Genomic DNA, 13,285 nt, shown 5'->3' with positions numbered 1-13,285 from the left:
CACTCACAGCGTTTGAGCTAGCTAATTACGGGTGATACAGGCTCTATCTCCCTTGTTAGGCTACTGCACGCACAGTTGAAAGGATGGTGTCTATGCAGTCTGGTCTATCTGCTTGTCATGGACTCGGGAGTGAGGCAAGACACGAAAAAAAATGTTGGCATATCCCTTTAATAAAATTATTGTGAGGTCACTCGGAAAAAATGAAAATATGTGTATGTGGGCGGTAAATAAAAAACAATTGAAACACACAACACATGGGACTAAATAAAAAGTCCTGACATCAACTGACGCACACTCCATACTTTATACCAGCCAGTTGAGATAGCACCACTTGTCTCTAACAGTGCAGCTGTGGGTGTGTTCAGGTGTCAGTGTGTCGCTGCTTTCACTGAAACCACATTATTCTCACAGTACACTGGACACGGTGCTGAGGTCAGAAAGTGTGGGAGTGGGTGTGTGATTGCATGGTACTTAAAAGATGGTCATTTCCTGCAGACTCACACAAACATGGCCATGAGGGGTAGAAGCTTTCACTGTGGATAAATATGCTGCAGCGCTGCGTAGGTGTTTCTGCTGGCAGACCATTTCCCCTGCGACGCTCCAGCCAAGTCATCTCTCTCTCATTAGATTGCAGTCTATTCTCAGGGAATTGGGACGAGGTCTGGATGTTTCCAGACGTGGCTGCAGTGGATGTCGGAGCCCTCCTGACTCTGATTATATCAAAGTATGGCGCTAACTCCATCATGATTTGTAGAGGTGGAGTCCTCTCGCTATAGCTCATAAATTCCAGGTTCAGAAGTCGGTCAGGTACACAAACGTCAAACTGTCTCGTCTTTCCTCCAGAGGAATGTAGTATTTTTTTTTTCAGCTTCCTCTACCAATAACTGAGATGAGAATCTGTGAGCCCCCCCCCCCCCCTCCAGTCAGGCTAGGATTTAAAGTCTGATACACTCACACTTAAGTCCTGTTACAGCTGCAAGGATGGGTTCTGCTGAACCGTAATCAAATTAGAAGCAAATGCCGGGATGTTGACGTTCCTCAGATGACTGGAGAATTTAATTTCTGTCCTCAGTAGGTATTGGGAAGCTGAGAGAGAGTCAGGAAGTGAACACATAATTCTCCATCAAAAAACTACATGTCTCACATGTATGATCCTGGCTGAGATAAAAAAGAAAAAAGAAAAGAAAATACAGCTGTCTGACTGTCACATTTAAACCTTGTTTTTAGTTTTAATCTTTAAACTTGTTTTGAAAAGAGAAACTGAAGTGAAAAGAAGAGTCTGAGATGCTGGGATGTTTTGTTCTTGCTGGGCGTGAGATGGCACAACTGATTCCTGTCTGTGCAGTAAATTCAATTCACTGTCAGCTGATGTAAACAGGAACCAAGTTGGGTAGTTATAGTGAATCCTCTGATTAAAATACTGAATTTAATTGAACAACTCTTGAAATTCATGATCTGCGGAAGACGATTACAGTCTGTAAAAAAAAAAAAAAAAAAAAAGCGAGTTTAAAGTCAGAATTCTTGAAACTCAGTGGCCCTAATCCTGTTCCATAATGATCCATATTTTTATAACATAATGGGCACAGCCTCACACAGAGCTGGACTAACTGTCCCCCATCTCCTGCCTTAGACAAAATAATGCTGTGATAAGTTTCCATATCTTTGTATTGACAGTACAAGCATGAGAGTGGCATCCTCCAGAAGAAAACAAAGACCTTCTCAAACTGCTCTTCAGAACTCAGGGTTTTCCTTGCTGAGGTCTCTGTCTTGATTTCAGGAGGACGTCCAGCAGAAGGAGGGTCACATGCGTTGGGGCGATGGATTTGTCATCGTGTACGACATCACAGATCGAGGAAGCTTTGAGGAGGTGGTGCCGCTCCGGAGTCTCCTAGAGGAGGTGAAGAAGCCAAAGAACGTCCCTCTGGTCCTGGTGGGCAACAAGTCGGACCTGGACCACGTCAGGCAGGTCGGCACGGAGGAGGGCGAGCGTCTGGCGGCTGAAATGGCGTGCGCCTTCTACGAGTGCTCGGCGTGCGCCGACGAGGCCGGCACGGTGGCCGAGGCTTTCCACGAGCTCTGCCGCGAGGTGAGGCGACGCAAGGCCGTGCAGGGCAAGGCCCGGCGCCGCAGCTCCACCACGCACGTCAAACAGGCCATCAACAAAATGCTGACCAAAATCAGCAGCTAGGGACGAGCCTCACGGGAACAAAAAGAAAATCTCTGACATGTAAATGTTGGCTCTGAATAGACTGGTGTAACTGATTTGATGTGGAATGTGTTCTTTACTTCTTCTCTGGTCGTTTCCCATCAACTCCTCGTTCTGGAAAAGGTGCCTGATGATGTTGTGGATTATTTCTCATCCAAACACTCAAGATCATTCGGATAAAAATTATACTGGTGAAATATGAGATGTTTTAATGATGAGTCATTCATATGTTGAAGTCCTCCTCTTCTTTCCTTTCATACTCTTAGCTAGCTCTCTTAAAATCAGTAAACCAGGGAGCAGGCTGACGATGATGCATGCAAACTGTCTCATTTAGCATGCAGAGGATCACCAGAAGGTCTGTAGCCTCCTCTCTGTATTTTGTGTTAGAAGAATATTGTGATGACCACGTGTTAAACTGTTGTTTCAGCACAGAAATAAGAAGATCAGACAACTTTTAGATGGAGGTAGATCCATTCTCCTTCTCCCATGTCAGCCATAGAAAAAAAGTCTGTCCTTCTAACGAATCTCGTAGCAAAGCCAACAGCCACCAAACGCTGTGTGTTTGTGAAGGACGCCTGAATTCAACATATTTTCCTCAAGGAAGCAGAGCACAGGTCAAGACCAATAGATATATAATGAGACTCTCATTATGGCATGGCCGCCCTCCCAGAGAGCTCAACACACTGCAACCTAAAGAAACACACGCAAATAGACAAATGCACTGCAAGTTCACAAAACAGAGGTGGAATTCTAACTGCAGTGGTCCAGGTTCAAGTGGAATCATTGCTCCATACCGTCCTCCATCTCAGAATATCAGAATAGAGGTAAAAACAAACAAAAAAAACTTGATGAACCTGCTGGGTTGCGCTTGTTCAAATGCAGTGATGGGAATAACGCAATATATGACGGCGTTACTAATGGCGCTGCACTCGGGTAATCAAAAAAGTTTCCCCCATTATAATGCTGTTACCGTTACTGACAATAAAATGTACTTGACTCAAGAAGTCCCGTCACTAAATAATACACCCGTTAAAGTGCACGTTATATAGGCTACACCTTTATTTCAGTCCATCAACTAGTCGGAAAAACACAGTTTATCTGGAACTAACCAACTCACTCATTCCAGCTGGGTCCAGATAAACAGGAGGTTAGGGTTATGATTAGGAGGTTAGGGGGGCGAGTCCAAGTGAATTGACATATTTCAGCATTTTGTAAAAAAGTAGCCCAATAGTTACTATTTCGAGTTATTAGTTATTTTTTATAATGTAGTAATTACTTTTAGGGAAAATAACTTGTAACTATAACTAATTACTTTTTAAAAGTAACATGCCCAACACTCATTACTCATGACTTAAAATGTCATGAGTGGGCCGAACTGTGAGTCCCAGCTGGTTCATCACTGTTTATTTTCCCCTGGATAGACTTTCATTTTGGCTGCATGTGTGTCTATTTGCACGTGTTTCCTTAAGTTGTCAGCTCTCAGGACCATCATAGTGATGTTAATGCTGTAAAAACAGTCTGTATAATAGAGTAAACTGCCTTAAGCAGGGCTGTGAGGTGTGTACAGAACCCAAATGTTTCTACGGTCAGTGATAGTGTAATTGTTTGTTTCTCATGCATGTGACTTGTCTTTGCTCAAAACAACTAGCTGTGCACTTGTAATTAAACACATATGCATCCCTGACTCCTCTTATGTTTGGTTGATATTAGGCTATGTATCAACATGTATAAAATATGTTTATAATTCTCTGTTACTCAAAGTTGAATCATCAGTTGATATCTTTAACTTGTATGTGTTGTGATTGTTTAAAGGGATAGTTCAAGATTTTTGGCGAATTGGCCCATTGCCATAATCCCTATCATAGCAGTAGGTTTGTTACCTTTAATTGTCGGTGCAAGCTGTTTTTAGAACGGTGGCGCCGAGCCGCAAGCTGCTCAGAGCTACACTACGGAGGCTAATGGGATTTCTTGGTTTCCCTCATCAAACTCATCAAATATACAATCCAACAACTCCAAAACGCTCTGGACAAGTTGTGACCTGCACATTCACCACGCTATGAGATAATAACAGAACATTACGAGACAGAGTTGTTTTCGAGGCAAATGCAGAGACTGCTTGCCGAAAAACTGTCCTCAACAGGAACGCGCATCAGTGATTTTGCATGAATTTACCTCTAAAACAACTCTGTCTCGTAACGTTCCGAAATCCCATTAGCCTCCGTAGCGTAGCTCTGAAACTATAGGGATTATAGCAATGGGCCAATTTGCCAAAATCTTGAACTATCCCTTTAAGGTTTTTCTCAGGGCTGTTTTGATGTTCCACCCACAGCTTGGCTCTGTCCTTTTATCTCCTGACAGATAAGAGTAATGGCTGAGCACATGAACACAGAACCTGCTGAGTTGGTCTGACAGTTACATTCTAACTTTGAAGACAGCCTGTTGGCAGGGTGAGATAGAGATGAGCCGTGCGGATTTGATCTGTTTTGTGTATTGTGTGTTCAGAAGAATTGATGTCCTCACCTCCGTCACTGGGAGCTGGTTAAGAGTCCTTCAGTGTCAGTTGTTCAGGGAGTCAGACTGACACAGAGGATAGAGACGTCAGGGAGGAGCTGGAAGCTGTTTGAGAACTTATGACTCCACAAACAGCAATTTGCACCAAGAAAGGTTCTCTCCACATTTTCCAACTTCCTCAAACCCCACTGTAGATCAAATGATAACTCTGATTTTGGATGGATAGATGGGCAGATGGATGGATGGATAGATGGATGGGCAGATGGATGGATGGATGGATGGATGGATGGATGGATGGATGGATGGATGGATGGATGGATGGATGGATGGGTGGATGGGTGGATGGATGGATGGATGGATGGATGGATGGATGGATGGATGGATGGATGGATGGATGGACGGACGGACGGATGGATAAAGTGCTTCTCTTCACACCAAAAGCTTCCAAAGCGTCAAAAATGCCAGAAGATGTGCTTCAGACAAGACAGCTTCCAAAGCGGCAAATATCTTTAGCCGCTTTGGTCGCTCGTCACATGACTGACGTCAAAAATCGTTTGCACTGGTCATTGGGGAGCCGAAGGACAAAAAAAAAAAAGGGAGCCGATGGACGTCTCTATTCTGACTGGTTGCTGCCAAACGTGTCATAGCTAATTACCATAAAGTTAACCAAGACTCAACTTCTCGTCTGGTGACACTTTGGGTGCTTTGGAAGCGCGGCTGACGGCAGTTGACGCTTTGGTCGCTCAGGTCGCCGGGCTCTCATTGAAAATGAATGTCTTCCGGTGTTTTTGATGCTTTGGAAGCTTTTGGTGTGAACACACAGTAAGACAGTGGGGAACCAGAGTATTCCAGTAGACTCAGTAGCTCAGTAATCCAATAACCAGGGGTGGGGTATAGTCAGTCAGTCAGTGACAGGATTATGAGGCCCTGCAAACTGTTTCCAAAGTCCAGATCAAACTTTAAAACTAAACTTTCATGCCAACTAGTTGTCAGATTAATGGAAATTCTACAGTCGGCTGATAGTGAACGTCATGTGATGTGATTGGAAGCTCCAGAGCAGCCAGTGTGGAGATATACAAAAACTCAGAAAGACATGGAAATATTTTTAAACTGGTCTCTCTCAGTCAGTTTTCCAGATGCAGCTTTAAAGGTGTACAGAAAAGAAAATTGAATTTGAGCCCACTTTGGGTGATAAAATTAATGTGATAACTCATCTTTCAGACGTTGTAGGCCAAACTTTGTGCAAAATTCTATTTTTGAGTAAATCCGGGATGAAAGTGTGTATTTTTTTTTTCGCATTGGATAATGCAGGCGCACGGATTATACGTCAGCCTGTACACGATTCACCAGCCACTGATATTGGATCCGTAATCCGTCATTCAACGTCTGAGACACGCACACACACACGGAGCTCGGTCTCGCCCCAAGCTTTGAATATCCCGCCCGCTCGATAACGACCAATCAAATTCGTTTTCCTCACTCGGGTAAACTCGTGTTGCAGCTCGTGACAACTCGGCGCGACAAACAGGACAAACGGCCATTTCTGTACACCTTTAAATAGTTGAGCGTCCTTGAACTAAGCATGGGGCCGCTTGTGTTTGTCATGGTGTGTGGGTTCCTGTGGCATCGTGCTCAGCTGGGGGGGGGGGTTCAACAAACACTCTGCTGATACCAGCAACATCTCTGGAGGGAAACAAACATCTCCAGAGTGGAAATAATCCCCATATCCTCACAGGGGCTGACATCTCCATACATCCTGTTTAGATATGCAGCCAGGGGGAAAATTAGCTCTTCACTGATTTCAGCACACTCACACAAATAACCATGAGAGAGCACTGTGACTGACAGGCTGCTGGAGATCCATCTTATTGTGGACAAACAGAGGTAAATCAGTCCTGGAAGGTCAGCGTGTTCACTTCTTGTGAACTCTGTTGGAAGCTGGAGTGTTGTTGAAACCGTCTTTATGAAATTTTCCATTATAAAACAGAGGAGTTGGAAAAACAGACAGAGAGCAAAGGAGCTTCATAGCAGAGGAAATGAAAGGTCTGGAGAGGGCTAACGTTCCCTCAGTAAACAATGCCAACTCTCCAAAGCTCTTTCTCTCCTCTTCAGCCCAATCTCCTAGAAATAACACATACTTGTTCTCTGAGAGCACTGCAGATACACTGACAAGATGTTTAAGTTGGACTCCAAGAGTTTATTTCCACAAAACATCCGCTGAAGTGGGGGAAAAACCTCACGGCCTCAACTTTATCACTCTGTCTTTTTTTGTTACAGAGAATTTCATCACACTCAGACTGTTTCTTCAACTGCAACACAGAGATTAACGGATCTCCAAAGTAATAACATAATAATAATTATTTGAAACAGTCTCTTTAGGATCTGAATTTCAAACATAACACTTTTTTAGACCATCACAACAGTAGTGATGTTTTTCTCATCATGGGGGGAATATGAATAATCTCTGAAAACATTAGGTGAGGGTGGGGCAGTCCTGTGACAGCAGATTTGTCAATAAAGTGAAAATTACAGATTGATGAAAAAAAAGGGTAACCCTTTAATTTCCAGGCTGTTAATTACGTCATAATGTCAAGAAATTACCAAGAAATAATAATTAATTGCGTAGTCATGTCAAGAAATAGCCTAGAAATAACGGTCAATTTCATAGTAATGTTGAGAAATATAGCCAGGAAATAACTTGTAATTGTGTAGAAATAGCCCAGTAATAATGGTCAATTGTGTAGTAATGTTGAGAAATATAGCCCAGAAATAACAATTAATTGCATGGTAATGTCAAGAAATATAGCAAAGAAATGACAGTCTAGTAAAATAGATTAGTTGTAATAGTAGAATTGCAGTGAATTACTGCTAAGTATTGGGTAATTACAGAGTAAATACCCTGTCGTTTCCATTATATAGTCAAGTACTTTCAGTGTGATTAACCTGATGTAATTGTAATTTCCACAGTCTTACCTTATGGTTAGCTGCAATATCTGTTTCCCAAAACCAAATGGTACACTTTATGATTTAAGATGATTTAACCCGTTATAAAAACACATGAGTCTATCACAACAACGGATTTTCCGGGACAGATCACATCGGTTGGATTATCATGCTGATTATCCATAGGAGAGGTAGGCTGCCGGTTTTCATGGCCCAGACTTCTGCCAATAGTTTTTTTTTTTTTTTTTTTGAGGGTGTGGGGGGGTGCTGAGTAGCCTGATGCATCAGCCGCTTACTTCATTACATTTCATATAGCGTCTGAACACGAGCCATAGGGATTCGTTTGCTTCCGGGAGGCGGTTGCTTACATTTGCTTCAACTAATCGCTGCTGCTTGGTGGTCACGTGTGCTATACACCGGTTAAGCTCATAGGTTAATCTTGAGCGCTTGAGTTCAACGTCATCGCCTTCACTTACCCGTCTGTTCGCTGATTGGTCCGTCCGCTCTGGCGGACGGAGCAAACCGAAACGCATTGCTAGTGTCCTGACTACATTTTTGAGGCAAATGAAATTTGCCGGAACCAGTAGGCGGCGCTAGCCTGGCTAGGTGCTGAGCGGACCCGTCTAGAGAGACACGCGTCTATATGGGACAGGCTTTTATTTAATTCAGAACAAACCTTATGCTCAGCAAAGATGGAAAATATGTAGTCTAATATAATAAAATGGTTCTGTTGTTTGGCCACTGTTTAAAAGAATCAGAATAGAAGGAAAGAATCGGATCCAGAGCAGCATTCATTTACAAGTTTAATCAGCACTGATTAAACATTTAATAACTCGGGTCGGGCCACGACCACGGGCTTTTTTTTTCTTTTCTTTTTCCTCACAGGAGTGTGCGCTCCGGTGTGCTCACCTCGCTTCTCTCTGACGTGTCGGTGCTCATGGTTTTGATTGGTCAGCTGCCTTGAATCCGCCCTTTATACGTGCGCGTTCACAGATTCACAGCAGGACAAGCCGGGGTTGAGTTACCGAGTTGATAACCAGCGTCGTGGTACCGCTGATCCGGAGTGACAATGTTGTGGATAGGTTCAGCTGGATAGGCTGAGAGTAACCCCGGGGAGGCTGAGCTAGCTTCGTGGTACAGGCCTCTGGATCGTGGTGGTCTAGTCACGGAGGTGTCTCCAGTCACGTTTAGTCACGCTAAACGTTAGCCCATATAACGTCTGTATGTAACTTATAAATGATTGTGTGTGTGTGTTTGTTTTGGGGGGGGAGGGGGGCAGCCATAGATATGGGGGACAGCAATGAAGAACATGCATTGCTGATTGCTGTACGTCAGCAGCAGGGGTTGGACACGGAAGTGATTCGTGTGCCGATTCTGAAGTGGCCTACCGCTTAAGTTTTCTTGTTTTCATTGTCATACTCCGGCATTGTTAAGTTAATCGGCTTTATTGTTCACTTTTATGGCGCTGCAGAGTTTGGCAGCCTGTCTGTCACTCTGCTGCTGTCATTGAGCTGACAGTCGCTTGTCGCTTTGTTGTGGTACGTGGTCAAGCCTCTGTATTTTTTTGGAAACGACAGGCTATTTACTCTGTAATTACCCAATACTTCTACTACTACAACTTGTCTGTTTTACTAGACTGTCATTTCTTTGCTATATTTCTTGACATTACCATGCAATTACTGTAATTGTTATTTCTGAACATTACTACACAATCATTACTGGGCTATTTCTACACAATTAAAAGTTATTTCCTGGCTATATTTCTCAACATTGCTATGAAACTGACCGTTATTTCTAGGCTATTTCTTGACATTATGACGTAATTAACGGCCTGGAAATTAAAGGGTTACCAAAAAAAGTTTTCTGTCAGGTTATGGTCGTGTTCAGGGGTGGAGTGGGGCACCAACACACACACACACACACGCACGCACGCACGCACGCACGCACGCACACACACACACACACACACACACACACACACACACACACACACACACACACACACACACACACACACACACACACCCCCTCCCTACTCTGCTCTGTGAATGGATTTTACTGACAGCGCGCTGCACACGCCACGGTTTCGGGTCTTGTCCTACTCATGCTTCGGTGCCCATAGGTTCCGACTCCGGTACCGCGTACCGACGTACCGGCCCATTTAGCACGGACTGTGTTGTCTTGTTAAATTAATATAACTTATAAATAACGTGACACACGGGCAGGACTGATAAGCTTTGCTGTTTGGCCTCCGTGAGTCGTTCTATTTTTAGCCGTAGCCGCTAGTTTAATGATAACTTTCTCAGTGATAGGCTAGCGCGTTTCCCATTTCCCATGAGGCTTTGCGCATTCTACATTAATTTAAAAACGAACAAACATTGCTGGTTATATATGTTTGGTAATGAAATTTCAGTTACATCTGAACAAAAATAATTAGATAAAGATAGGAGGCTAAACAAAAATCATTTAGTAGGCTGGATTGATGAGAGTCTGCGTCACTATCGCAACCATGAGAGAGATGTAGAAAGAAAAGAAGTGGTATAAATAATGGTTGGACTATTCTAAATGAGTAATTCAAGGAAACCTTCAAGATTTTCATGATAACATGTATGACGTATATTAGCCTTAACTCAATGAGGCTGGTCGTAAAGGCCATACAGCCGCGCAGGCCAACTTGTAGGCTGGTCCACTTGCTGGGCGGTGGACTGGGAAAGTTCCCGATAGCCACCCTGTACTTGGTCGTGTTGATTCTTCCACTGCACATGAAGACAAATCTCTAGGCAACTGAGTTAAGTCAATGGGACTTTGTTTTTGTCTTTGAGGACGTTTTGCCCCTTATCCAAGTGGCTTCATCAGTTTGTGTAGACTACATCAACTGATGGAGCCACTTGGATAAGAGGCCTTGGATGCCTTTGACCTGGACAAATGAGAATTTGCACAGACATGAAGCCAAATGTTTCTCCTGAACAGAAGACAGATTACCCACCAGAAAAAAATATTTTCCAGGCACATTCATGCTCTTCAGCAGATGAACCACCGTCTGAAGTTTAATGTAACACATGTGGTGTAAAGATCACAAAACACATACCACACAACAAGGTATAGTCACCACACCCACCACCATTCAATCACTGCAGGATTTAGTTTCTCTGAGTGTTTACCTGATATCTGCTCTGTTTTTATTGGAGCACTCAGAAAACAGAGCGCGACCTGGTTCTGACTGCCTCACTGACAGCTCCAGAGAGAGGAGACTGAGAGATGGTCTTTGGGTCTTAAAACCACAAATATATCTTCCCTCTGGATCAACACTTCAAATAAAGCCCAGGAGAAGAGGAAAACATGGAGCTGGTGGGACGAGTACAACATACAAACCATTTATGGTTTGAAACACAAGCTGCTGGTGATACAGTAACAGCTGGCAGCCTCGGTTTCTGTTGCTGAGGAATCTGACCTGCAGGAACACACCTGGACCGCTTTCTGAAGGACTCTGACAACTGTCACCTCCACAAACCGCCTCACAAAGCAGCACATGGTTTCTATAACAACCAAATGCTGTTCAGCTCTAATTCAGTGCTTCAACTGATTTTTATCTACCCTGTGTGTGTGTGTGTGTGTGTGTGTGTGTGTGTGTGTGTGTGTGTGTGTGTGTGTGTGTGTGTTATACATCTCTTCATGTGAACAAAAACCTGTCGCCATAGAAATAACACAAACTGAACCAAAGTAAAGGATTTCCATCTCTCTGTTTCTCTCTCTATCTTTCTGTTGCCGTGACAACCAAGGCCCTTCCTTGTTTTAAAGACAATCGCTATGGTGACCGAGGCGTTGTTGTACAGTAGGCAGGTCTGGTATAGGGACACACACACACACACACACACACACACACACACACACACACACACACACACACACACACACACACACACACACACACACACACACACACACACACACACACACACACACACACACACACACACACACATACACACACACCCCGGATGATGAAATCTGTGTTGCGGGCTGCTTACACACTAGAGTGTTTATAACGGCGTGAAGGTTAAATCATGGAGCAGTTACAGCTCGTAGCTACAGAGGAGAGGACATCTCAGTACTTATAGGAGAACATGTCTCATGTGAAGGACAACCCTGCAGATATCTGCTCTGAAACACACACACACACACACACACACACACACACACACACACACACACACACACACACACACACACACACACTGTGTTTGTTGTGTTGCTGTTTGTAACAACTCCTGACCCTCAGTCACAGCAGTGCCAGTGTTTCACACTAAACTGAAACTCTTGTGATTCAACATTTCGTGAGAAATTGAATTATTCTTGTGTTTATTTATTTATTTCACTGTTGCTGGGCAACGCCCTCATGTACCCTTCCTTTTCATATCCACCTTGGACCGATTCACCCAGTCCCAGCTGTGGTGCTATTGGATTAAAGCTGCACCGATGAGTGGCCCTATGGGAGCTCCACACACGGCAGCTTCAGAAAACACATGAGCTGCAAATACCTACAACAGGGGGACACCAAAAAGTGATGAACTTGTTCATTTGTGACTGTTTACACACTAAATGAAATGCTACCAAACAACCAATCCTAGACTTTGGAAACTGCACCTTAAATAAGGATTTAAGCAGGTACTAGAGCAGTGTTTTTCAACTTTGGGGTCGGGACCCCACGTGGGGTCGCCTGGAATGTCTAGTAATTGATACTGATAAAAATATATTTTAAACTAATTATTCTTTTTAAAAGTATGATTAAAAACACCACACACAATCTTAAACAACTGTATTCTATACTTTAACTTTCTCAAATATAAATCGAGTTCAAATAAAATGCAGCATATAAAAACATCTGAGCTGGCGCATCTTGATTGATGGCCACGATAATGCGACTGCACATAATCGCGGGGTCGTCAGCCAAAAAAGGTTGGGAACCATTGTACTATACAGGCAAAAACAGGAGCTGTAGGAAAATCTGAAACAGCTGGACTTAGGAGGAGGAGGCTGGGTTTGACACAACAAGCTGTTTCTACCTCCATGAAATGTAGGCTACCTCCAATTTCTCAGGTCCAGTGTTAACAGACAGACTGACATTGAACAACTTCACATTCAGTTTAAATGTGTGTTGTCAGAGTTAAGACAAGAGATCCATGCTCATGTCAGGAGTCAGCAGGTAGAGCGAGGAAGAACCAGTTTTGTTTGGGAGGACACTGCCTCCTACTGGTGCAATGTATTTATTATAAGAGTGTGTCAGACTTGGAACCTGAACCCTGTGATCTTATTCTTGAGCAGATTGATACAAACAGAGAAGAGGACACTGGGCAGTCACAGAGCTGCTTGTTCCTGACGGGCACAGCGGCTGCAGGCAGGCAGGGACCTGTGGCAGATGAGAGATTTGACATTCCACCTTAAGAATGCAAGAAATCACAGTGGCAACAGATTACCATCAGGCTGCCCGGGTTCTGGTATGCAACACACAGCTGAGACTGGGAAACTATTGTGGAGCGCAGCACAAAGTCTGATGAGTTGTGTGACATTTAGTCAGAATTTCTTTGGCGTTTCGTTTTGTGAGGTCACACCGACCACGATCTTTGA

At 43.7% G+C, this 13,285-nt stretch overlaps 1 protein-coding gene across 2 annotated transcripts in view; it reads left to right on the top strand.

The window, feature by feature from the left end:
* The window catches only part of rerg (RAS-like, estrogen-regulated, growth inhibitor), a gene marked incomplete at both ends in the record, with an annotated part of 37,197 nt that extends 35,009 nt beyond the window's left edge, over positions 1 to 2,188 (top strand). For both annotated transcript variants that reach the window (XM_083999081.1, XM_083999080.1), the window contains one exon: positions 1,778 to 2,188. In XM_083999081.1, the coding sequence (XP_083855207.1) occupies positions 1,778 to 2,188 (411 nt within the window). The remainder of the gene's footprint in view (positions 1 to 1,777) is intronic.
* Positions 2,189 to 13,285: the final 11,097 nt, after the last annotated feature.

The sequence above is a fragment of the Trachurus trachurus genome (assembly GCF_905171665.1).
Source record: "Trachurus trachurus genome assembly, chromosome: 23".
NCBI lineage: Eukaryota > Metazoa > Chordata > Actinopteri > Carangiformes > Carangidae > Trachurus > Trachurus trachurus.
This window is presented reverse-complemented; position numbering and strand designations above follow the sequence as displayed.